Consider the following 25,510-nt stretch of genomic DNA (forward strand, 5'->3'; position numbering starts at 1 on the left):
AAGTCTATCTAGCTATCTTTTTTCTGGTTTAGGTGGAGATGGAACTTTGGAAGCATTTGAGCAGAGGTGGCTTTCAGAGCAAGAGTCAGAGGGGAAAAGGCTTTGCTCGTAGTCTATGGCTGAATGACCATTAAAGACCACTTCATCTCATTTAAACTTTTCATTTTATAGATAGGCAAATGGGGTACAGAGGGGATAAACTGCTGAGATTGGTGACTGATTCCGGAGCCATTTCCATCTCATTAAAAGGCTCATTTTTTTTCTTGTTGAGTTGGCTACCTCACTGTACACCCAGGGAACTTAAGTGTAGCATTCTAATACTTGGTCAGCATGATTCTTAAATTTTCTAGCACACTTGATTCACCGAGAGAGTTCCGGTCAGGTGCGTGTGTAGGGATGGAGGCGGTATAAGAGGAACCCTAGGGCTTGAGAGTGGGGCGGAGGGAGGGGAGGGACGGGGCACCCTGAGACGTGCTCAAGTTTGTTTAGGAAAGGGCAGCCCGAGAGCTTCTCCGGCTGAGTCCCGCCCTGTATGGTGACTACACTATGGTCGAAGGAGGACGAAGGAAGGGAGTGCACGAGGGGCTGGAGGTGCGCCCTGGTGGCCCACTCGTTTCTCCTTGGGCCAGGAGAGGCAGACCATCTTTCAGAAGCACACGCTGCACTTACTCAGGATAGAAGGGGCAATGTTTAGCAGACTCCTTCCTAGACTGGGGATTGGCTCTGCAGCGTGCGCTACTCACAGCCGAGAAAGGGAATACGAGAGAAGTACGTGACCCCGGGGAGCGCGGCCGCGCCCATTCGCGCCGGGTCCCGCGCAGGCACGCTCCTGACGCCCCGCCCCACCGTGACAAGCGCGCGCGGGGCCACCGCCCCATCCCCCGCCCGCGCGGTCCCCTCCGCGCCGCCTCCGCCGTTCCCCGCCCCCTCGCCCCTGGGCTGCCCTCTTCGCTGCCTGACCCAAGGTCCCGCAGCTTCTGCCTTTCTGGCCCTAGCCGACGGACCGAGGCGACCCATCCAGGAGGTGGGGGTGTTCTCGGAGCACGTGGTCGTTTCGGAGCAGGTTGGAGTGGGCAGCGGGCGGCGCTGCGAGGACAGGCGCCGCGGGCAGCCCCAGGGGCAGTGGCAGGGTCCTGGCGGGGGGAGGACAGGGTTGCGGCGGGCGGAACGGTGTCTCCTTCACTTCGCCCTCCAGCGCCGCAGCTGCAGCCGGACCCCAAGCCAGCCGAGCGGCCTCACCTGAGAGCGGAGAGACAGCAGCGGCCCCCCACCCCCTCAGAAGACCACCAGGTACCGCCGCGCCCGCCTCACTCCGACCCGTGGGCCTAGGCCCCGGCGGCCAAGCAGAACGCCTGGGCCGGACTCGGGGTCGGCCCTGGCTCCCTAAGATGGCCGCGCTGCCCCAGGGCCCCTCTCCCTTCTGTCTGAGACCCCCTTCTGGCTTCTTGATCCGCTTCTGACCCCCGTTGACCGCACTTCTTGTCCTTTCCGCAGATCACCGCTTCCCGCGGCCTCGCCATGGCAACCTACGGACAGAACTGCCCGCGGCGTAAGTAGAGCGGGGATTTCTGCGGGATGGGGCGGTGGTGTCCGGGCACTTGAAGCCTACTGACCTGAAAGTCGCAGCGTCTTTCCCGGTATCTCTCCAAGGACTTGGAAATTCGCCTCTTTCGGTAGCCATTCCACCGTCTGACTCCTGGGTCTGCGGAGGAGGGGCTGCATTACTGGATTTCGGGTAGGGGGACTAGGCCAGGGAAGTTGGGTCTTTGGCCGCATTCCCCTGCAGTTTTTGGAGGTGTCCTTGATGAACTCAAAAGCAAAATGTTACTAATTGTCGGATTCGGTCTTTGGAGGATTTGGATCGGTTACTTTTCCTGAGGAAGTAGTAACCCCCCTTGTGAGAGCGCAAGGTCATTACATGTGCTCTTAAGGGCATGGACGTGCTATGTAGAATGAATGAACTGGTGTCATGAGTTCAGATTGCTTTCCTTTAAGCCTCACAGCATAATGTAGATTTCACTTAAACAGATGGCCTTTTTTTTTTAAAGTTCCAATATTTAAGTCCCATAAGTATTAATTACTCTTCTCTTCCCACTCCAGAATAATTGGTTTTGACTTCAGTGAGGTTGCTAAAAGATGTAGTTGGGGGGGTGGGACTTGTCCTAGGTTTTGATTTTATCTTATTTGATTAAGTCAGCCCATTCCAGTGAATTTTGGCAGATTTAAATGTATGTATAGATATATATGCGTGTATGTGTTTGATTCTTTGTACTAGTCCTGTCCTAGGAGGTGAGGCTACAGACGTGTAAATTTAGGCATAGAATGTCTGTTTTCATATTTCGGAAGTAATTTCCCAAGTTTGTATAGTCAGTTACTGTGGTTACTCATTTTAGAAATAAGCCTTCGGTGCTGATATCTCCTTCATGAATCATATTAGACTACAGTTTCAGCTCCTGGTGGAATCAAAACCAAGTTGGACTGCTTGGGTTTAAAGATGGTGGTAGATCATAATCTAGTTTTTGGACAGACTGGGAGAACAGGAACATTAACACTGGAATGTTTCTCCTTCCCACCAGCAATGTGTATTCCTCCATCATATGCTGACCTTGGCAAAGCTGCCAGAGATATTTTCAACAAAGGGTTTGGTAAGAACTGTTTTAAAAATTTTCAATCTGAAATGAATGTGTGTGTTTGGATTGCTTAGGGAAATTAATAATTTCTTCAAATTGTAGATATCTTGGCTGCATTAATTCTTGTATTTGGTACATTTAAGGTAAAATTTTTGTTAAAGTAGTACTGTAACAATCCACATCCCCTTCTGCTCCAATTTCCTCCAGTTTTTTCAAAGTTAGTTCAAAAATTTTACCTTTAAGAAAAAAAAAATTGTGCTTTTATTTCCTTCAGATACAATTTAGACCTCGGTTGAATAGAATTATGATGTATTGCTGTTTTGCTTTTACAGTGGTGACTCCTAAAGGGTAATGGTTTTTTTTTTTTTTTCAAATAAATTTGTTTTTTCTTGAAGATTTTGTTCCACGCTCCTCTCTCCCTCTCTCTCTTTTAGATTATTTCCCTAATTATTTAGATTATTAATCCAAAAGGGAGATAGATACCCCTTTGGCGTAAATGTTCCAAATGCCTGAATTATAATAATAAAAAGGGTTGGCTGTTCTGAGATTCAAATTAGATTGATTTTCTGATCTGACATTTAGATATGAGAGGCATTTTTAAATAAATGCTTTGATAAAATGGTTTGAAAGCCTTTTTTTGGTGCCAAACACACAGCAAAATACTAGGCAAAGCTAAAGATGTTTTGTCCTTTGCATTTCAGTTTACATAGAATAATTGAAATTGTTTTCATTTAAGCATTGTGTATTAGTATGCATTTTTATCCTCCTCTGAGTGTGTAAACTTTCTGGTTTTTGTATTTGGGGTTTTTGGAGTTTTTTAATGTATACTCAACTATTGGTATGCATCTTTTATACAAAATAATCATATTGTTCTGTTTTGGTCTTTACTTGAAGGTTTTGGTTTGGTGAAACTGGATGTGAAAACAAAGTCATGCAGTGGCGTGGTGAGTGTTGGGTATCTGATAAGTTCTGGTAGCCTTTATATAATTTTTCAACCCATGAAATAGTTATAGTTATACGATCTCTACCCAGTTCATCTTTTTTTTTTTTGGCTGGGGGTAACTAGGTTTATTTATTTATTTTTAGAGGACGTACGGGGGATTGAACCCAGGACCCAGTGCATGCTAAGGGTGTGCTCAGCCACTTGAGCTATACCCACCCCCCCTACCCATTCAATCTTAAAGAAGAAACAGAAGTTAATTTTGTTTTAAGGGATTTGCGTCTTAATTTGTTTTGGCTTTGAATATGATTACTGATTTTGATGTGGTCTTTTGACATATTTCTTTGTAAGCACTAGTAACTCAGGCAAGACATTAGTCATGTGGGAACCTGTTGTACTTTTTGTAACCCTTTCTTTTAATGCCTATAAAAAGCATTAAGAGTTCTGGGCATAAAAATACTCAGTAACTCTTAATTTGAGTGTATTAATCATTAATATAATGGTCATATTCTAGCAGCCCTCCTTGGGGAAGATTTCCATATGTATTTTGTGAATTTAGAGAGTTCTAAATTTGAATATTTTTAAGGGTTGATATTTTGATACTTGGATCTTGATTCTGCCTACCAGACTCCTGTAAAGAGAGTAAAGTAAAATTTTGTGATTTTTTTTCTTCTAAAATTTTTTGTTTTGAGATTGTTTTGGGGATGGGTAATAGCTTTTATTTATTAAAGTTAATCATTTTGTAGTTTCTTAATGCCTCCACTTGGATTTCTGGGGTTTTACATTGGTCACATCTGTCATTTGGTTTCTTTGGTTTGAAAGGAAGCCTGAATATTCTGAATATTCAGTGAGGTTGAGTGACTTACTTGCTTAAGGTAACAGGTCACAGTAGTGTTTGTTTTGTGTTCCCTCTCTTAACCTATTGAGGCCCCTTATAAACCACTTGGTGTGTATTTGTTGAAACACAAAAGGCCTCCTGAAAAAAGAAGACGACTCAATCCTTGTGTTTAAAAAGCTTACTTGCTGACTAGAAAGACAATAAACTTTAAACTAGGGAACAGTCAGAGCAGTCTATCTAGTACTAGATTGTTTGGTAAATCAAAATCTTTGTTGGAAAATAAAGGCTTAATGTGGATAAGAATTTTATGAAATTAGGCTTAAGAACATGAAGGATATATAGAAGCTTGATTAGATATAGTATGTTTTTATTTACATTTAATGTGTGTAATTCAAAAGCATGGTACTGGTCTTGTAATGTGTACCTGGCCCCAAATATATCACAGTAATGCCTGGTTCTGTTTTCTCACCTGAACTGCAGAGATGTCTAGGCCACCCCAGAATATAGAAGCCTAAATATCTTGATGATGGAGTGAAAGGGTATAAGCTCTGATCAGTGGTGTCATCCGGCTGAATTCTTGTCAGAGATCACAGCGTGATCTTGGTTTTCTGTCTTGAGGACTCTTTGACATGTATATAAACTGGCTCAGTCTATGGGCTGATGAATGGCAGTGGGTAGGACCTCGAGAATCATTAATCAATGTCACTCGGGATTAAAAATAGCTACTCATACACATGCTGCATCTTAAGTGTCTGTTAGAAGAACATGCTCCACATATATTGTTTTAATGATACATCCTTTTGTGTGGAACACATGAGAATGTGCAGTTTTCAGCATCAGTCCAATTGAATCCTCTAGAGGTAGTTTTTATTACCACATTTGAAGTAACTGAGACCCAGAAAAGTGTTGTCTTCAGTGTTATTCATTTAGTAAATGACAGCCAGAACTGGATGTCAGGACTCCTAATTTTATATCAGTGTTCTTGCCTAACAAAATCCATTGCTTTTTAGTATGGGCATTGAGGGCTTTGACTTGAAATTTCTGTTAATGAAAGCATCTAATTTCAGGCAATTGTGTATAAGACCTAAAGAATTGGGTATCTTTCTCTGCAGAGCAATAGTTATCCAAATACTCTATTTTCTAAGTGAAGGATAATTGGCCTTTTCTCCCATTGTGATACAGTTTCTGGTATTTCATCATTCTGCAGGTATCACAATTTCAGGTCAGATTTCTCTTCATTAGTTCAGATCAGCTGTCTTTAAACTTGGCTTTCCAGTGACCAAAGTGTATAGCCATCATTAGCAGACAAATCAGAACCCTCAGATGGCATTTTAATGTTTTTATCTTGGAAGATTTGAATTGTTTGCCTCTGTGTACTGTGCTCTGAAAGATTATTAGATTTCTGGATTATCTGTAGCAGACTTTAAGTTTCAGATAAGGCCTCCTCCATATTATGCCTTCCTTTTCAGTTAGTGTGCAATTAGGGATTGGCAGATTAATAATATTTGCTACAAATATAAGATTATATAATGCACTTTAAATTGATCACTGCATTCAATTATTCTGTTATACTGTCATCTGTTACACAGAGTACAGTATATATTATGTATGATATAAACCAGTTGTAGAATAAATGTATAGTTTCTTTCCCCCTACTTGTTTTTTAAAATGAGAATGTGAAAGATTGGAAAGGCATAAAATGTGGTGGCTATGTTGGAAAAACAGAATATTAGGGTTACCAAAGAATTAAAAAAAATCTTTTGTTCATGGCATGGATTCCTACAGTGGAGTGCTTTTCCTTTAAGGATTTTCAGGAACCATTTTGTAATAAATTGTGTATCAGTTATCAACTGATTTTAATGAAGGGGTCTGTGATTAACTGTAGTGACCTGTTTAATGTTTTATTCAATATCAGGTGTAGATTGGAAGCAGTACTAAAACGCTCATTCCTTTTTTTCTCCCTACTGATTTTTGAATCCCAAATGAAATCACCTTAGCAGAAGTTTCCTTAAAAGCGATACAGTTTATTGTTCACTTAGAATTAGATACAGGTAACTTGTGATTGGTTGGTTGAAATGTGAGCAATAAGTTGGCAGTAACTTAACAGGCTAATTTGTCACTCGTATATATTCAGTATCAGAAGGTAGGAAGCTAGAACAAAGATCAGTGAAATTACTAAATGTGTCCGTGGGTTCTTTTTATTTGTGTAAGTTAGTGGATTCTTCTAGGCTTATGAGAAAGTTCATGAAGTTATTTGTTGTCTTACTAGGAATTCTCAACATCTGGTTCATCTAATACAGACACTGGTAAAGTTACTGGGACCTTGGAGACCAAATATAAATGGTGTGAGTATGGCCTGACTTTCACAGAAAAGTGGAACACTGATAACACTCTGGGAACAGAAATCGCAATCGAAGACCAGGTAACATTTTGAAAATGTGCTTTAGTGTTATTTTATTTTTGTTTTCAAAAAGGAAATAAAGCTGAAAACAGATTCTTTTTCTTTCAAAATAGATTTGTCAAGGTTTGAAACTGACATTTGATACCACCTTTTCACCAAACACGGGGTAAGCATGGACATTTTTATCTGCTTTAAATTTAAAGGCATTCCTCTTGGGTATATATAGGAACGGTTCATATTTACTGCTTTGATGGCTTACTGAACTTCAACTGCCTTGTGGTGGGAAATTTCTGTTTCTGCCTTTGGACTATGAGCAGTACAGTTGTTGGCTTGCCTTCAGATAGTTGCCTCTTATCACTGTGGCACTAACTTGGGTAACTAACGTGTTTCTAATAGGCTTTTGTGACTGATAACCACTTCTGCAAAGCAGTCTTCCTATGGTGGTGGCATTCAGGTTGCCCCGTGTGCCCTTGTTTTTAGTTCATTGAGCTATATTTTTTTACCCCTTAGGATTAGCTTGCTACGTTTTTAATAGGCATACCTCAGAGATACTGCAGGTTTGGTTCCAGACCACCACAGTAAAGTAAATATTGTAAAAAAAAAGTGACTCATGGGTTTTTTGGTTTCCTGGTGCGTATAAAAGTTATGTTTATACTATAGTCTGTTAAGTGTACAGTAGCATTATGTTGAAAAAAACAATGTACCTATCTTAATTAAAAAGTGCTTTATTGCTAAAAAATGCCAACCATCATCTAAGCTTTCAGTGAGTCATAGTAACATCAAAAGCTCACTGACCACAGTCACCATAACAAATATAATAGTGAAAAAGTTTGAAATACTGTGAGAATTACTGAAATGTGACAGAGAGACAAAAAATGAACAAATGCTGTTGGAAACGAAGAACCAGTAGACTTGCTTGATGCCGGATTGCCAAAGACCGTCAATTGGGGGCGGAGGGGAAGAGTCTCTGCGGAGTGCTCTAAAGTGAACCACAGTAAAACAATGAAGTATGCCTCTGCTCCCCAGTTCTAGTGCAGTTCGTTTAAATCTGTTGTGTGCCCTCTGTGCAGAAGTTATGTGTGTCATTCTTCCACTGGCATCAATTTTAAATCAGTTTGTTTCTTTTTCCAGAAAGAAAAGTGGTAAAATCAAGTCATCTTACAAGAGGGAGTGTATAAACCTTGGTTGTGATGTTGACTTTGATTTTGCTGGACCTGCAATCCATGGTTCAGCTGTCTTTGGTTATGAGGGCTGGCTTGCTGGGTACCAGATGACCTTTGACAGTGCCAAGTCAAAGCTGACAAGGAATAACTTTGCAGTGGGCTACAGGACTGGAGACTTCCAGCTACACACTAATGTGTGAGTATTTCTTTGTGGATATTATGATACAGGACCTCAGTGATGTTGATGTCTCCTGTCATTTCCTGTGAATCTAGGTGCAACCTAAAGGACATAAAAAGATCATCCCTGGCCATTCCTAGAGTGCCCCTCAAAAGTGTATAGTGAAAAATGTTAGTTTGACTTTTGGTGCTGAGAGAGTAAGTGTTCATTTCACATGAGGTTTGATGGGCTTTGGACTTTGGATAGAAGAGGCTAAGACATTGCCAAACTCTACTTGTGCATTCATTTGACTTGTCTGTGATGTGTGAGGTGCTCATTTGATAGGATTGCTTAAGATGTATAGTGTTTTTTCCTAACCCAAATTAAATGTATGTGTGGAAAGGACTTAAAAAGAATTAAAATTAAAAAAAATTCTTAAAAAGAATTTTCCCCTTATAAATATGGTGCATTGGTAAATAACAGAAGTACAAAGGAAAAAAAACAAAATTTCTCATTCCACCCACTAGATATATAATCTTTGTTAATTGTTAATGCTTTGGTGTTTCATCTTTGTTTTTGTATACATATAATATACATACAGAAAAGGCTGTCTTATAACCCTCCCCCCACCTTAATACATTTTGATCATTTTCCTGTAGCATTATGTATTTTACAGCATGATCATTAGTAGCTTATGGTAGTTCTGCTTAATGTGTGTACCATGAATCACTTGACCAAGCCTTGTTTTTGGACATAGGTTGGGAAAAGACCTTTTAAAACTTCAAAGTTTTCATTGGAACACTAGAGAGCCATGTGGTCAGTGGCTTTTATTTAAATGTAATGCTACAGTATCAGCCTGTGCCTTAGACATTATTACATTGTCTATCCTAGATTGACTAATCTAAAATATCTTATAGCAATGATGGGACAGAATTTGGAGGATCAATTTACCAGAAAGTGTGTGAAGATCTTGACACTTCAGTAAACCTTGCTTGGACATCAGGAACCAACTGCACTCGCTTTGGCATTGCCGCTAAGTATCAGTTGGACCCCACTGCTTCCATTTCTGTGAGTATTGCTGTGGGCTTAGGATGGGGTTTTTGGTTGTTGGAATTAATTTTTGGGTATGTTGAACTGTGTTGTCAAAATTTGAACTTAGTTCATACAATTCCCATTTTATACACAGATTGGGATTAGAACTTGTAAAGCTGTTTTTTCAGTGGAGACAATGTTAGAAGTTTGATATCCAGGCCACAGGAGTTTGCTTACCCTCAAAAGCTGCTGAATTAGTGTAGATAATAACCCTGAGCCCCAAACCTGTCCGAGCCCAGGGAAGCCAGTGTTTTGGGTCCTGGGCAGTTCTCATTCTTGTTGGGAGATAATAGTACTTTAATTGTTACTTTGTGTTTGTCTTCTTAGGGTTTACAGATGTCTTCAGATTTGATCTGAATGGTCATTGGTACCCATGCTGTTTTGCAGGTGGGGAAACCAAAGCTTGGAGAGAGGCAGGACTTAGACCACTGCTGGAGAGGGAAGGAAGGAGGCGTAGGGCCAGGACTGGACTGCTTGTCTAATGATTTCCCTCCTGTCTGGGGTGACCAGGTGCATCCCAGGAATTTCCTCCCCCCTCTCCTGGGTTAGCTGGGTTGCGTGACCATCCTGGTCCTGTCCTTAGACTCTGCTGTTTCTTCCTTCAGTCATTGTGCACTGGGGTAAGAGGGTGTGCAGTGTCTGAGGGGGTAGAGCAGCTGGCTCCGGTTTCAGGCAGATGAACAGCTGTTCATATGTGTCAATTATTTACAAATTGGGCACTGTACGTACTGGAATGAAAGAGAGTTAAACTTTCCATGAGAGTTATTTCTCTTACATAAAGTGATCTTCTTTCCTGAGGACAGTATGTTTTGATAACTTAGGCAGTTAAATTTTAGCCCCGTTTTTGTTTTATCTTAGCATAGTTGTAATCAGAATGAGACGCACCCAGAATGCTTTTTTTCTTTAAAAAATTTTTTTTAAAAGTTATTTATTGGGGGTGGTAGGTAATTAGGTTGATTTATTTATTTTTAGAAGAGGTACTGGGGAATGAACCCAGGACCTCATGCATGCTAAGCATGCACTTTACCACTTGACCTATACCCTACCCCAGAATGCTTTTCCCATAAGCAAGACCGTATTAATTTATTTTTCCCTTTATTTCTGACCGCACTGTAGCAGAAAAATCCTCAGGATTCACTCAACACTTCTCTGGTAGCTATAGTGCTGTTCTCTTCAAATGTATGTCTGTGGCACCATCACAGATTTAATGCCCAGCAGGAGATGCAGCCCTCTCACAGTGGAAAATGGGAAGGTGGCTTGGGACCTGTGTGTGCCAGTGAGTTACTTCTTGGGATTACTTTGGAAATAATCTAGTATGTCCCACCTATGTAGTGCTGCTAGTGCCCAGTCCGTTTCATGCTTGACTCATATTCTAAAATAGTAGGACTTTGTATCCTGTTGTCTGGGGCTCTTAATTGGGCGTAAGATGCTTATTAGTGGGGCATTTCTTCCTTAGACAAATAACTCACATGGTCTTTGGTGACCCAAGAGGACTTGGCTGTAGTGCCAAGTGAATATGAGTGCCATTTATGTGACTTTGGCCTGTATAGTTAGTTATATCATTTCTCTCTCTGTCTTGGTCTTACACATTACTAAAGAGTGTAGACATCAAATCATTTCCAAATCTGTTTTGATCCCAGAGGCTGTTTATTCTTTTTGTTACCATAGCACTCAAAACGCTGAAGAGGGAAGTTGCCCGACTTGGCAACCTAGGCCCTGGAGATGGGGTGAGCTGCCCCATTTACCTCTGGTATGGCTCAGTGACGTTAGTAGTAGGAGAGAATGGAACTACAAGGAGCTTCTCCTTACCGTGTCTTGCTCTCCAGAGTTCTTTTTACCCCTTGAAGGTTTGTGACTAAAATTCTAAAATAGTAGAATTGTGCAAGGAGGACACGGTTCTGCATTGGTGAATGATGCCCCATTGGAACCTCTTCTCAAGCACAGTCCAGTTACATGCAGCCCAGACGCAGGGGTGGTGAATGAGAGGCTTGAGAATGTGAGGTAAAGGTCTGTTTCTTCAGAGGAAATGCCTGTCTTTTGGAGATTTTGAACATTCCTGAGAGTAGTAATGTGTGTCATAGCCACAAATTTAAACTTCACGTGCTGTACTTTGAGGCTGGCGTGTGTCACATAGCGAGCCTGGGGGGTTTCCATTAGCCATTCGGGTACGGTTTTGTGCTAGATTAAACCAGTGAGGACGGTTTCTGTGAGAGCGCTTAGGCTTCTGTGCTGTAGGACAACTTATCTGTAGACACATCCCAGCAGATAGTGAGAATACTGTGTTCTGCTGACAATTTTACTTTTAAGTTTAGCGGATAAGAGTTAAGTGGCACCTGGTTTTTGCTTGGCTTAATAACTATTAAATTTTTTATTACCTCACAGGTGAAAAAAATGAATGCTTCATAATTATATAATAGGGTAACATGCAGGTGCTTTGTCTCTCCATTCAAAAATTTTTCTTACATTTCTTTTTGCATTTTAGGCAAAAGTAAACAACTCTAGTTTAATTGGAGTGGGCTATACTCAGACTCTGAGGCCTGGTAAGTACTCTTACTTAATAAGGTAGGATTGTTCTGGTAGTGTTTTGAAAACTAGTTTTCCCAGCTTTTGCAGATCTTTCAAGCATGCAGAAGAATTGACAGAAAAGTACCTTTTGCCACACTTTTTTATTCCTTTCCTTTTTTCTTTTTTTTTAAATGATGGGTTGTTGGGAAGTTTCAGCCGTCATGACATTTCCCTAAATGCTTCATCATGTGTCTCAGAATAAGAACGTTCTCTGGCAGTATTATGCTATTATCACACCTGAGAAAGTTAACAGTGATTCTGTATTATGATTTAATACCCATTCTGTATTTACTTTCCTCACCTGGACCTGGGCTGTCTCAGTGATTTTTATTTCTCCAATCTTAGTTGACTCATTGTTTTGATGGTTTGATCTCTGTAGTCTCATTTACTTGACATAGTATTTGAGCCTTGCTGTGTTTTCTAGAGCAGTACTTCTCAAACATCAGTGTGTGGATGAATTACCTGGGGAATCTTACTAAATCCACATAGGTCTAGGGTGAGGGGTTCTGTCTTTCTAACAAGCTCTTAGGTGATGTCCCTGTTGCTGGTTCTTGAACCACCATTTGAATAGCAAGGTTCTAAAGCACTTGGAACTTTTCCCCAGACTTTCTGACTATTTTGAAACCTAAAAAAAGAATGGTACCATGAACACCTGTACATTCCCCACATTCACCGGTTACTAACATTTGCCATATTTGTTTTACCTCTGTGTCTGGATACATAATCCTCTTTTTCTCCCCACCCCCCACATATTCTTATGAATTATTTAAATGTTTTGCAGACACGTAGACACATTAGCCCTAGCATGCATGTCCTGAGAGTAAGGCATTTTTAGCTACACCATTTTAAATGACATCGTAACTACAATACAATTGTTTCCACAATTGTTAAGGAAATTAACAATTAAAATAATATCTAATACACAGTATGTTCAGGTTTTACCACTTGTCCCGAAAATGTCTCTATGTAGTTTTTCCTTTCCAGGATCCAGTTATGATTGTCTTTCAGTCTGGATAGTGTATTGAACGTTACTGTATTTTCTAGAGCCATTTGAGCTTTATTAACATTTTTATGCTCTGACTTGATGCCTGCCTTATTCAGGATGGTGCCACTGAATTCTTTGCTATCAGATACTCCCAGGCGCCCTCTGGTGGCCGGCACTAGTAGGTCCTCTGATAGGCAGGCTGTGAGGTGATTATTAAAGAAGGCTGCAGGCTTTCATAAGGTGTTTCAGGCACATGATGGTTGTCTGCTTTTGTTTACAGGTGTGAAGCTTACACTGTCTGCTCTGGTAGATGGGAAGAGCATTAACGCTGGAGGCCACAAACTTGGGCTTGCCCTGGAGTTGGAGGCTTAATCTAGCTGAAAGAAACCTCTGGGAATGGATATTAGAAGATTTGGCCTTAATATATTTCCAGTGTGACCAGCAGGCTTTTCCCCCCCAAGAAGGTGATCAAAACAAAGGATGATCTAAACAAGAGCTGTATTTTAAATATTTAGACAGTTACTTGTTAGCTCGTTTCTAGTTGAATTGGTTATCTATCTAGTTACCAATGCTGCAGTCATGCAGTCATCTATACATTATTTAATGTATTTAACTGTTAAATGCACTACCCACCAATAATGAAATAGACCTTTATGAAAACTGTGCAATTGTGTGCATGTTTGTTTTTATGTTCCTTTTAACATTGAATATTGCCATTGAATGAGATGGATCAGTGAATGTTTTAAGATGAGGTTAAAATTTTTTGTTAAATTCAACCATTATTAGAATTACTTTTGGTATCCCCAAACATTACAAATTATGAATAAAACAAGTGTACATAATTAATGACTCCAAGTATTTGCAGAGTTAAAAACTTTTCAGCTAGGGTCACATCTTTCTGGTTATCTAGCTAGTACTTTATCAGTGAGCATTTTGCTCTTTATAGAAGCCTTCTGTGTCCCGAGAGTGACTCCATGCGATTTTTAGATGACAATAAAATAAGATATATGCCTTTATATCTTCAGTTTGTAAACTTGTGCAGAATTACATTGGGTCATTGTTAACTCCAGGAGGGCTTAGAAAGTAAGTGACGATGAAGAAAGGAAAATGAAGGGATGATGCTGAAGCTCGTATACACACCATACTCTTTCAGGCTGTTGCTGTGGAAGTGATCTAGGCTCTAGTTAGGTGGGACGGGACTAGGTGTAGGGACATAGAGTCAGGTGTAGACAGTGTCAGTAACCAGAGGGTCTGTGAGAGGGGAGTATATGGGCCCCACTAAGAGGTGGTTAACTCGTTTCTTTCCAAGCATAGGCTAAAAAGCTTGGGCCTGAATTTGAGACCAGAGACAGTGCCTTCAGGCTGTGTGGCCACTGGCCTTCATCTGGACTTGGGTTGGATGATAGAAATGAATGGGTGATTATGGTTAGAACAGTAGGAAAGAGGAATTTTGATAGGAAGAGATAGAAGGATACAATCAAAGGTTAGAGAAGGTTTTGTTCAACAAATTCATAATGTTACATCTGAAGTAATTTTAAGTCTGAGAGAGAACAGATAAAATGTACTCATTACCCAAAAAATGATACATGCTGAAAATTTTCCTGTCAAGAAGAATCTAAGATTAGAAACCCAAACAAGCTTTCCACACAGGTGGAATGGGGGCCACAAAGGCCCCTTCTGATCTATTTGTCTTAAGGGACTGGTTTGAATGGCCCATGTGAATAAGACATGACTTAACAGCAGAAAGTTGGAATTTGAACCAATTTGAGTGAGCTAGGACTTGGTAGGTAAGAAAGGCAGAACAAGATGTCTGTGTAAACTAGGTGTGAAAGCACCTTGTGCTTTTGGGATACTTTTGAATAAAATGGACCTAGTCACCCATGTGCAGCCAAATATGCTATTATGAGTGGAAGAGAGGATAGGTTTACAGCCAGGTCCCTGAGTGTTGTCTAAAATGCAGGGTATATCCCAGGAGCTGTAGGATTATACAGCTTGCCTTCTGTGGGCTCATGGGCTTCTATGGCCTTGCTTCTAACAGCCTCCAGGTTCATTTCCATCACCCAGGCCTAACTAGGTGGTTACAAACTAATTGTATTCTAGGCTGATGCCATTTCTGCCTGAGGCAGTGTTAGTGGAAGAACTTGTAATATCGCCTGCTCTTAATCTGTGGTGTGGAGATACTATCCTCCTACTTATCAGGGAGGTAACCAGAGTGATGAACCTGGCTCCCTCTCCACTTCTGCCCATAGATGTTGGTGTTGGAGAGCCTAACTTTCTCTTCATCTTCCTCTGGGGCACTTGTTAAACATTGCCTCCTACCTGTCTGTCTTCACACCTCTGGCCAGAGATCCCACTCAGTGTCTCACCTTCCTCCAGGAATTCAGGGGGAGGACAGGGTATATACTTCCGTCAACCTTGAGGTCCTCAGGTCTAAGTCAAGTGGCTTGGTTCTCAGGTGTGATTTCCACTGACCAGGGCCTCCACTGCAGAGATGAGGCCAAGCCGACAGTTTTGTGAGGACATGGGCGAATGGCCAGCAGAGCTGGTGTAACCTACTAAAGTTCCTGGTGTAAGGCTCCTTTCTTGCCGTTAGATCCCAGACTGGTCTCTCCACTAGTCCCAGCTGCACTGAACAGGAACTTCATTCACTTTTCCCTCCTAGGAAGAGCTGTAGGAGACCAAGGGGCCTCTACCAAGCCTCCAGCCCTCAGATCCTGTAGAGTGGAGGCAACTCCTAGGAGCTGGTGGTGGGGGGGTGGTTCTGACCAGTTGGATGTGGCCAGGTCAATTAAGACTATATCCTGCCTCCAGTCAGCTGGAAGCTCCTGTGGTCAGGCCACAGCCCTGGTGCCAGGCAGTCCTAAGGAATGTGTTAGGGAGGGGATGAACATCTGTGGCCTCAAGGCCTTTTGCTCAAGTTGTGGCTAGTGTGGGGCCTTCCCTCTCTACCCAGCTTCAGCACATATGGAGGCTCAGAAGATCGTGTCCCAGGCCCCACTTTATTGTCAGATTTAAAACTCGAGGTCAACGGCTGGTGTTTCCAGGGCCCCTCCCTTGAGGCCACTTGCCAGAGGCCAGTCCTAGATCTTGAAGGCTAAGGTGAGGCCGTCGCCCAGGGGCAGGAGGCTGATGTGGACCCTGGCGTCGCGCAGGATGCGCTCGTTCAGGTTTCGCACACACTGGGCCTCCTTGTCCTGCGGTTGAGGCTGCAGCACCTCTCCACGCCACAGAACCTGCGGGGGTGGGGCGGGCATCATGGGGGCGGGGCCTGGGGAGCTGCCTGAGCAGGTGGCGGGCGAGAGCTGGGGACCCAGGACCCGGGCAGCGGAAAGCCTGGGACTCAGCTCGGGGAAGAAGCTTACATGGTTTACTAGGCGGGGCTCCAGGGTATGGGGGCAGGGCATAGGGAGAAGCCTAAGGAAAAGAGTGACCCAGTCCCGGAGGGTCTTCTGGCCCGGACTGTCCCTTACACTGAGCACAGCGAGGACGCCTCCGGGTCTCAGCAGCTGCAGGCACCGCTCATAGTAGGCGGTGCAGTTCTCCTTGTCCGCGTCCACCACGGCCACGTCGAAGGTGCCAGCCTCGCCCGCGGCCAGGAGCTCGTCTTGTGGGGGAGGGAGGGGCAGATACGGCTGAGTCCGCAGGCCCCAGCGCCGGAAGCCCCCGCCCAGGCCGGCCCAGGCGCTGTGACTATGCAGGGACTCGGACCTCGAGGGCGCCGGCCCTGCCACCCTGCATGTGGCCGCGTACCGTGAGGCCGGGCGGCGAGGGGCTGTCATTGCCCAAGCTCGCCTGGTGGACGGGGTCACTAGCTCGTGCCCGGTGGTCCCATTAGGGAAATGGCATCAAGGCCCTTTCCGCTCCGTTGCTCACCCAGGGTCTCCAGGGCGGGCTTCAATCGAAGGTCGATCTTGTGCTCCTCCTCAGCCTGCGGAAGGCGTGGGTCAGAGCCAGCATGTCCCTTCTCCTGGAGCTGGGAGTGGCTGGGCTCCAGGGGCCTGACGAGGGCCTCAGGTCCGTGGGACACTCACCTGCCTCCACAGGGGCCGCCCCAGCTCTGGGGGCCCCGCGTCCACCTCGCAGGTCACTACGCGCCCAGCCGGGGGCAGCGCCAGGGCCAACGCTAGGGCTGAGTAGCCTGTGAAAGTGCCTGGGGACAGGGACACGGTCAGGCTCAGGCCAGAGTAGGGGGACGGCCCAGTGACTCCGGCCCCCAATGACCCCGGCCGTGCGCCCTACCCAGGTCCAGCGCTTTCTTAGCCTTGATGAGGCGAGCCAGGTTGGCCAGGAGCTGGGCCTGCTCACAGGTCATCATGGAATCCCCCTGCGGCTGCTCCAGGGTCAGCTGCGCGTGGAAGGAAAGGTTCGCACTAGCCCTGCCAATCACCCAGCTCCGCCCCAGGTTCAGAGCCCCACCCAGGGCCGTGGCTGTGGGCGTGTCCCAGGGGGCGGGCCCTTAAAGAACGCCCTCAGCGCCCGACGAGCCGAGCCCGGAAAGCCCTGAGAGGGCCACCGCCCAGCCCAAGGTCACAGCCACGTGGGCCCCGCTGGGCCCGAGGTGGGCGCCTGTTCCTGCCCCGGTCCTGCTACGGGGCCCTGCTAACCAGCCGTAGGCTCCGCAGCGCTGGGTGCTCCCGCATGGAGCGGCTCAGTAGATACTGCCAAAGGGGGCTGTCCTCAGGGGGCAGCAGGCGCTTCTCTCGCCGGGGCCGCCATGGAGAGAACCGTCTCCCTGCCGGGCAGAGGGGGTGCTGGGTCAGGGCTTGGGGCTCCTGGGCGCCAGAGGTGAGCTTCAGCCGCAGCATTCGCGGGCTCTGCTCCCGCGCCCTACCGCCCGTCCGCGGGGGCTCTGGAGAGGGTGCTAAAGGCCCGGCCCTACTCACCTAGGAACAGACCGCTAGCGAAGGCGGCGCCGAGTGCGACCGAGCCCAGGGCTAGCGCGGAGGGCACAGAAAGCCGGGGCAAGGGCTGGGTCATGGTGCTGGCAGGAAGCGGCGGCGTCCAGGTCACTTGCGTTGGGGCTGCTGGGACCGCCCTGAGACCCGCGGGCCCTTGCGGCTCCGCCTTGCCTGGGCAGTGCCCGCGGACCCGCGGCTTCGAGCACCATCTGGCGGCCTGACTGCCTTACTGCAAACACCTCCCGGTGGGTCTGGCGTCATCTGGTGGCCGCGTTCGGAACTGCGCCTACATTTAGGGAGGAAACCCTGTATCTGGGGTCTGGGTTCTCCCTTCCGGCGCCAGAGGTCTAGGGCCTTGAGTCAGAGAGGGAAAACTTGATGCCCTCCTAGCTATGCTTCTTCCTCATCGCTGCCATTTTTGCTGAGACCTCCCTTGGGTTTAACAGGATAGTAACCGGTACGAAGTGATAGAAATGAAAGGGGCCCCGAGAGACACAGAGAGAATGAGGAGAGGCCACCAAGGATATCAAGCTGAAGGAGTGAATGCACAAAACCAGAGGTGGGGCTCGGGAGCCTTGGACCCTGGGGGAGGCCAAGCAGGAGCGGAGGGCGAGGCCTCCTCTCAGACACAGGGGTGGGGCTGGTCCTTTGACTAATCAGCCCGCCGTCCCCAGGAGGGGTTCGGGGGGAGGAGCCTGCTGTGTGGGGGCTGGGTGGGTCCTCCCAGCTCCCTGTCTCCGGCCAAACGGCCTGCTTGCAAGAGAAGCGCCTTCCCCTAGCCTTTTGTCTCTGCACCCTGCTTGGCTCTGTAAATGTTTCTTTGACCTGTGGATGGGTCTCATTCCCCAGGGGAAGGACTGAGGCCGCTCTTATTTCCTCCCCCAGAGCTGAGCACACAGCATGTGCATTTAAAACGCTCTCTGAATAGCCTGCTGGTGGTGCCTGGGGCTCCTCGTTGCCTGAGCTGCCCGGCTGAGTGGGGAACCTAGTACCAGGAAGGGGCATTTTATTGAGCACCAGGAGCTGTACAGCCAGCCTCCCTGTGAGGCTGCGAGATTATCTTGTTTCCCAGAGGAGGAAACCAAATCTCAGAGAGACCAGCCTCCGTGCTTACTCCTCAGGCCCTGCTTTTGCTTCTGTAAACCCTCTGACCCACTAGCCGGAGGGAGGATACACCTACGAGCTCTTCAGACCTGGCAGGGCCCAAACTCCCAAGAAGCGCTTTCCAGGCACCTCTGCTGGGGCCCTGGGCTCAGCTGGGGCTGCAGACCTGCGCGCTCTCCTGTCTGGGGGTCTGGGTTTGGGCAGGCCGGGAGCTCACACCAGATCCTCCCTCCCCCAGCCTGGCTTTAGGCCGGAGCCCATGGAGGTGGGGGGCAGGCGAGGAGGGGAGACATGTCACCATATATCCCCGTCAGATTAAAAAACTAATTTGAAAAGATTAATGTATTCCATTCTTGTTACACTGGCTCTGATACCTCTGGGCCCGCGGCTGCTCTGCCTCCTGATTATTGAATTTTTATGGCCTGGTAATTAATTGCAGATTCCCTGTTTTGTTCTATTTCTTTTTCTCTGACATTTTAATTTCAACAAAAAGCAGTGGTCTCCATGCAGGTTCTCTCTGGAGATCCTAATGGTCTATAAAACAGAATGACTTATAGACGTGGCACCCACTTCAGTTGGCGAGCGATTGTTTGAAACCTTGCTGATCACGCAAAATTTAATTTTTCCCCCTCCCTCCCCCGTTCACTGCTCATTTCTTGTCTCTTCCATTACAGTGCCAGTGTCTCAGCTCACAATGAAGGGAGCAGAGTGTCGCCTGTGTATCTGTTACAGGGCCTTTCCTAGAAGGCCAGGTGGCTGAAGACAAAGTAGGTTTTTATTCTTCTCTTTGGAGGTTGCCCCAGTGGTGACAGTGGGAGCTCGGCCTCCCCAGAGGGCCACGTGGATGTGGGCAGCTTCCCCCAGCAGTGGGGGATGGGGAGAATCATTTCTTCCTCTCTCAGTTGCCCTTTTGGGGGCTGTACATGCTGTTAGGTCCCCATCAGGAAGTCAGGGGGTTTGCCCCCTGAAGAATTCTTAGCCAGACTGGGTCACTGGAAACAGCTGTTCACAAAAATGAGCCTGGAAGAGGCCCCTGAGTTGCTATACTAATGCCCCCAACTGCTGCTTCTCCAGTGCTGCTAACATCACACAGGCTGGGCCCCTTCCCCCAGGGCCCCCCAGGACTGGGTAGGGCAGGGGCAGAAGAGTAAGGTCATGGAGTCAGGTTCCGCCTAAAGGATTGGAACTCAAGTATCTTCAGGGGCCAGGCAGGCAGGTGAGGGGAGGGCGGTAGAGGGCAGTGGGGACTGTGGCGCTCCAGAAATCACGCCACATCAGAAAGTGTGGTGGCCACTCAGCTCTGGCCCTGGCTGCCCTGTGGGACGAAGGGCGCATTGTGGCCAGAGCAGATTTTTTCAAGAGAGGTTGGAAATCTGGCTTTTAATGTGAAACCTCACAATTTAAAACATTTGGGTTAAACTTTTTCTTTTTAAAGCTCCACGTCTGGCAGACTGAATACACCTTTGATCTTTACATCTGATCTTGCCCATGGGATAACTGTTTCCTCCGATCTGGAGTGTGGCTCAGAGAAGTTAGGACATGGAAGTGGAGTCTGTCAAGGCCAGAAAGGCCTCAGTGGCCTCCTGATCGCCCCTACAGCCTCCCAGCGGCCCTGCGCCAGGAATCCTCCTCCTCCCTTGTGGCCCTTCAGTCCCCTTCCTGCCCTCAGTGGGCTCTTCTCGGCAGCTGTGGGCTCCCAGAGGTGCCTATGGGCCTCTGCCCGGGGCTTGCCTCCTCTCTCCACAGAGGAGCTGCCAGCCTGGAGCCTGACCACATCTGGGTGAGGTCTGCTGAACTTTCCACCCAAGACTTTGGGGGGCAGTGCCATGACTCTGAAGGCTCTGAGGGCCGTGTCGGGCTGAGTGGGCTGACAGGTAGACCACAAGTCAGTGGCTTTTGGGGCTCCTCGGGTGAGCTGGGGAGGGGGGAGGGCCCGCTGCCTGCTCCCGCCTCCTCTGTGCCACGATGCGAGGAGCTGGCGCGCATGCCTAGCCTCTCGTGCCTCAGTTTCCACACCTGGACAGGCTGCGTGGGCTCTGGAGTCAGAGGGACTTGGGGTCAAACACTGGTCTACCACTCACTTGGTGGCCGTGTGAACTCAGTTTCTCGATTAGAAAAACAGGGATGATCTTAAGTGTTTTCTGTGGTGTAACAAACCACTACTTACTGAGTGGCTGAAAGCAACACGGTTTATGATCTTGCCGTTCCACAGGTCAGGGGCCCAGCCAGGCCTGGCTGAAGGATCCAGGTGGCATCTGGGGATACCGCCCCACCAGGGCTCCACGTTCTCTTCTGAGCTCTCCAGCTATTGCCAGATTTAGTTCCATCTCAGGAAGCTGCGCCAGCCGTCTGCAAGTCCCGCAAAGACTCCTGAATACTTCTGGTGCTTCGGCTCACCCTGCCTTCCTTGTCGCTGTTAAGGATTCCAGGGACCCACCCAGCTAATCCAGGATACTCTTCCCATGCGAAGCTGGTTAGTGACCTTGGCGCCATCTGCAAAGCCCCCCTTGCCATCTAAGATGAGGGCCATGGGAGTAACTGTCATTGGGGAAGGAGATCGCAAGAGGGTGGTGAAATTCTGCCACAACCTCCAACCTCTCAGAATGGTTGTGAGGATTAAAATACCCCTGCCCGGTTCCGGTCCCTGCTCCTTGAGAACTATGGTTTTAGGCATCTGAATACAGAGGATTCCCTGCTGCTGCGTAAACTGCATGGGCAGTGGTCATATTTCTCACAGCCACTCTGAGTAGCTAACATTGTTCCCATTTTCCAAATGTGTAAACTGAGGTTCCCAGATGTCAGGTGACATAGAAGTGGCAGAGCCAGGAAGTGAACCTGTCCCTGTCTCAGCTTCACATAAAAGTTTGTCATTCACCCCTGGGCCCAAGTCCGGAGCTCCTGTAGCCCCTGAAATTTCACTGAGATCTTGTTAGAGGCCTCCACCATGTGCCAGCAATTTACCTGTGATCTGATTTCTCCGGTTTAATGCAGGTCCGGGCATTCAGGTGTCTCTGGGAGTCCCCAGGGGATGACAGGTGTGTTTCGTGGTATCACCTGTTCCTGTCTTCTTGATGGGATGGCCAGGGTGCCATTATCACAGCCACTCCTGGGCATCATCGCTTCTGCCCGACACCTCAGCTGACCCTCGGGAGCCATCAGATGGTCAAGACTTCATGGGGTCCTTTAGAGAAATGGCAAAAAAAGTCCTCCTGCAACCCTTCTGTCTCCATCCTAGGACACTGGCTTACGTTGTGAGTCCTTCCTTCCCCAAAAGAAAACAGACACATTTCCCTGACTCCCCTGTAGGCATGGGACCTGGCGTCTACCGTCTGACGTGCTATACAAGACTCAGATGCAGACGTGCCATGGAAGTCAGTGGTTGGTGAAGGAGGGTGATGCTGTGACAAGAAGTGGGATGGAGGTGAAGTTCTTGTCCCTGCTGGAGCCTCTGCCCAGAGGTGTTTGAACTGGAACAGTCCCATGGTGTGATTGAGTGTTTGAACTAGAACCGTCCCATGGTGTGAGCTTTGAGAGCCTCCAGCTGTTCAGTTCCTGGTAGTGGAACATCCAAGCCTGATTCTCTGGCCCTTCCAGAGCCTGCTGTTTGCAACAGAGTGGAACTGGCTATTTGCAACAAAGTAGATTCTATTATTTATAGCAAAGTGAAACCTGCTGTTTGCCATAAAGCAGCTTTTATTTGTTTGCAGTAGAGGAGTCCTGCCTGGTACTGCTCCTCTGTGGGACTGATCCTCCCAGCTCCAGCAGGCAGTGTTACCACCTACCATAGTGCCAACCCCCTCCTTCTGTCTTGCCAGCAGGGACCCGATATTGTTCAAGCAACAATGTGCCCAGCTCTGGGGGATGGACAGTCTCAGGCTGTCATAACCCTCCTAGTCCCTTTTTCAGGATATCTAGGGATATCTTGCCAGGGAAAATGGGGGTCCTTTTCAGGATGTTTTCTTTCCTGATAATAAGAAAACTCCTCTTCTGGTAGAGCCTTTTCTTATCTTGAGTAGGGTGTGTAAAGATGAAATGCTTCAAACTGTAGCAGCCATCTTGTGGCCATGAGGCAACAAAGTTGAGGACTGAAAAACCAAACAATGAGGATGGTGAGTGGTCCTTGAAGACATTATCTAGGCATTGAATCATTAGCAGCAACTATTTCCCTCCGGCTTCCTTGTTACGTGAGAAAATGGAGCCCTTTGTGTTTAAGCAGTGATTAGCTGTGCCTTCTGTTACTTGATGCTCAAAGCATTCCTAAGGGATGCAGGCACCCCAGCAGTGTGCCCTGAGCCCATGCGGTGGTTGAGAGTTGGTGCTGAGATAACCCTGTTTGCTTTTTTTTCAGGCTAGAGTGACAGATTCCACACTGAACTCGAAATCATGCGTTCCAAAGGTAAGGCCTTATTTTTCTGAGGGGTAAGTTTTCTCACAGGAGATGCTCCACACCTCCCCCACCCAACAAGTCCAAATACCAGTAGCAGGCACCCCACGCCAACCCTGCTTGCAGACTTGTGGTGTCTCATCAGGCTCCCCAGTCCCCAGTGAGTAGGCATGATCACCCACACTTGACAGACAGGGGTGTGACTCATCTGGGCTCTCACAGCCAGGGGCATGTGGGGATTGGCTCCAGCTCTGTATGGCCCAAAGCCTGGAGTCTCCCCACTCCAGGGGGAGTCTCTCTGTTTGCATCAGGGCCAGGGGTGCAAGGGCTTCTGGGACCGTGGATGAACAGATGGGGTTGGAGATGCCCACAACCTCCCAGCCTAGCAGTCAGGCTTCTGCTGCAACCATGACATGTAACAGCCCCGAGTCTTAGTGGCTTCCAAAATAACCACTTACTTTTCTTGCTCTTGGGTCAGTTGGGGTGCTTCTGCTTCAGGTCGTGGGTCCAGATCATTCTGAGACCAGCAGCCACCTGGAGATGCTCTTTCCCAGGGGCCAGCATGGGTGCAAGAGGCCAATCACACACGTGCTTTTAAAGCCTCTGCCTCAGTCAGGTCTGCTGGTGTTCCAGCGGCCCCAACGAGTCACTTGGCCAAACTCTGTGTGGGGGCAAATGTGTGTACTCCAGCCCCTCCACAGGGTGGCTCTGTGAGGTCACACGGCAAAGGGTGTGGTCACATGGCAAAGGATGTGGACGTGTAGCCATATCACTGGTCCGGGAGAAAAGAGTCAGGGTCAGCACTCCAGTCTACACACCAAGGGCCTCTGGTGTCCCCAGAGCCATGGATGCAGAGCCCCCTCCACAGGGCAGGGCCTCAGCAGGGGCTGGTGGACCAGGGTCACTGACTTGTACCTGACCTGCAGATCCCCAGTCTGTTTCTCAGAGAAGGAACCTGGAGCTGTGGAAGTCAGAGTGTCGCCTGAGGTCGCAGGGCAGTTCCCGCCTCTGCTCTCCCTCGCTGAACTCAGGCAGGGAGGGGGCCGAGTGGTCAGGCTCACCTTCCTTGGCTCCAGCCCGGAGCACCTGCCTCCCTTGAAGGACGAGTCCCTGGGGCCCTTTTCTTTCCTCCACACACTATGTGTGGGACTCTTTGGAGGACACAGCCTGGGACACAAGGGTTCCAGCTGCATTGCCTGGGAGAGCCCTCGTGCTTGTTCACTTCTGGCTGGCCTGGGGACGTATTTTATTGGCCTTGATCAGTATTTTGCTTATTTGAATGGAGCCAACACTAAACAATCAGAAAATTTCACAAAGAATTCAGATTTGGTTTCCATTTCTTTAGAAAGAACAGAAGATTTGACAACACTGGGCCCATCTCGCTGCATGGCAGGTTGACTGGTGCTGGGTGGTGCCTACCCCTATCCCCCACGTGTCATGTGCCCTTGCCCAGTCCCCACCACTCCCTGCTCCCTCCTCCCGAAGAGGTACCCTAATATTCCATATTGGTCTTTGTGCTGCTGGCACATGAGGTGTAACCTCTGATTTAATCCATTACCCAGAGGCCCAGAGAGGAGAGATACGTGACACAGCCAGTCATGGGCTTTTGTTTCTCATTCTCTCTTCCTGAGTAAGAACTTCATTTGGATTCCAAAGAGGCAGGAGCCCATGCCCTGCCACCAACCCCTATTGGCTCAGATTGGGGTCCTCTCCCCTGAGGCAAAACTGTTCATGTCATGGCTAAAGCTTAGAAAGCCTTGAGAGCACAGCCACCTCAAGGGGAAAATCCAGACTGAGATGAAGCTTTGGGAGATGTTATGGGAGCCCAGGCCCCTGAGTTACATAGGGAATCCCCCTAGACACATAGAAATGAGATGCTAACTGCTGGTACTTATACAGCAATTACAATGTGCCAGTCACTCCTTCTAACTTCATATTCACTCAGTCCTCACATAAACCCTGTGAGGGGCAAGGTATCATTTTTACCCCCATCTTACAGATGAGAAAGCTGAAGCACAGAGAAGTTAAGCAACTTTCCCAAATTTGCACAGCTTGTAAGTGGTAGAGTTGGGATTTGAATCCAGGTTCTCTGATTTCAGAGCTTAGAGTTCTTAACCCCTGAAGTATCCTAGAGGAAATACCTACTGAGGTGTCTACTTTTCCTGTAATGTCTCATTTTAGCCTTGGACTTGTCCAGAAAAGTAGGGTTGGGTTTGGTTGTGGGAGACAGAAAAACCCAAAAGAACGGTGACTTAATCAAGAGAAGTTGATTTCTATTTTTTATAGGGGTAACTTGGAGATGGTAAGGAGGCTCCAGGGTTAACAGAGACTCAGGCTTCTCCCCTGCTGTGTT

General features: G+C 47.3%; 3 protein-coding genes across 21 annotated transcripts in view; 2 read left to right on the forward strand and 1 right to left on the reverse strand.

Moving 5' to 3' along the window:
• Positions 1-1,123: 1,123 nt before the first annotated feature.
• Positions 1,124-13,787, forward strand: VDAC2 (voltage dependent anion channel 2). The gene is made up of 10 exons (XM_010963133.3): positions 1,124-1,290; positions 1,495-1,549; positions 2,577-2,645; positions 3,525-3,574; positions 6,678-6,830; positions 6,923-6,975; positions 7,941-8,168; positions 9,047-9,197; positions 11,704-11,761; positions 13,052-13,787. The coding sequence occupies exons 2-10, from the start codon at positions 1,519-1,521 to the stop codon at positions 13,141-13,143; spliced, it is 885 nt and encodes a 294-aa protein (XP_010961435.1). The 5' UTR covers positions 1,124-1,290; positions 1,495-1,518; the 3' UTR covers positions 13,144-13,787.
• A 1,964-nt stretch (positions 13,788-15,751) lies between these two features.
• Positions 15,752-17,874, reverse strand: COMTD1 (catechol-O-methyltransferase domain containing 1). Its single transcript, XM_074374284.1, has 7 exons — positions 17,655-17,874; positions 17,376-17,503; positions 17,011-17,116; positions 16,803-16,921; positions 16,645-16,699; positions 16,242-16,375; positions 15,752-16,004 (listed from the first exon to the last, which is right to left on the reverse strand). The coding sequence occupies exons 1-7, from the start codon at positions 17,746-17,748 to the stop codon at positions 15,852-15,854; spliced, it is 789 nt and encodes a 262-aa protein (XP_074230385.1). The 5' UTR covers positions 17,749-17,874; the 3' UTR covers positions 15,752-15,851.
• LOC105075346 (uncharacterized) overlaps positions 17,220-25,510 on the forward strand; it is a 138,138-nt gene continuing 129,847 nt past the window's right edge. For 10 of the 19 annotated variants that reach the window (XR_012510312.1, XR_012510310.1, XR_012510327.1 and 7 more), the window contains exons 1-5: positions 17,220-17,329; positions 19,448-19,540; positions 20,986-21,246; positions 21,765-22,024; positions 23,122-23,169. The gene's annotated coding sequence lies outside the window, so the exon portion shown is untranslated. Of the gene's footprint in view, positions 17,330-17,417; positions 17,557-18,115; positions 18,229-19,447; positions 19,541-20,208; positions 20,554-20,985; positions 21,247-21,764; positions 22,025-22,079; positions 22,195-23,121; positions 23,170-25,510 lie in introns of those variants that run through there. The other 9 variants (XR_012510320.1, XR_012510330.1, XR_012510315.1 and 6 more) reach the window with 8 other exon arrangements.

The sequence above is a fragment of the Camelus bactrianus genome, chromosome 11, assembly GCF_048773025.1.
Source record: "Camelus bactrianus isolate YW-2024 breed Bactrian camel chromosome 11, ASM4877302v1, whole genome shotgun sequence".
Classification (NCBI taxonomy): Eukaryota; Metazoa; Chordata; class Mammalia; order Artiodactyla; family Camelidae; genus Camelus; species Camelus bactrianus.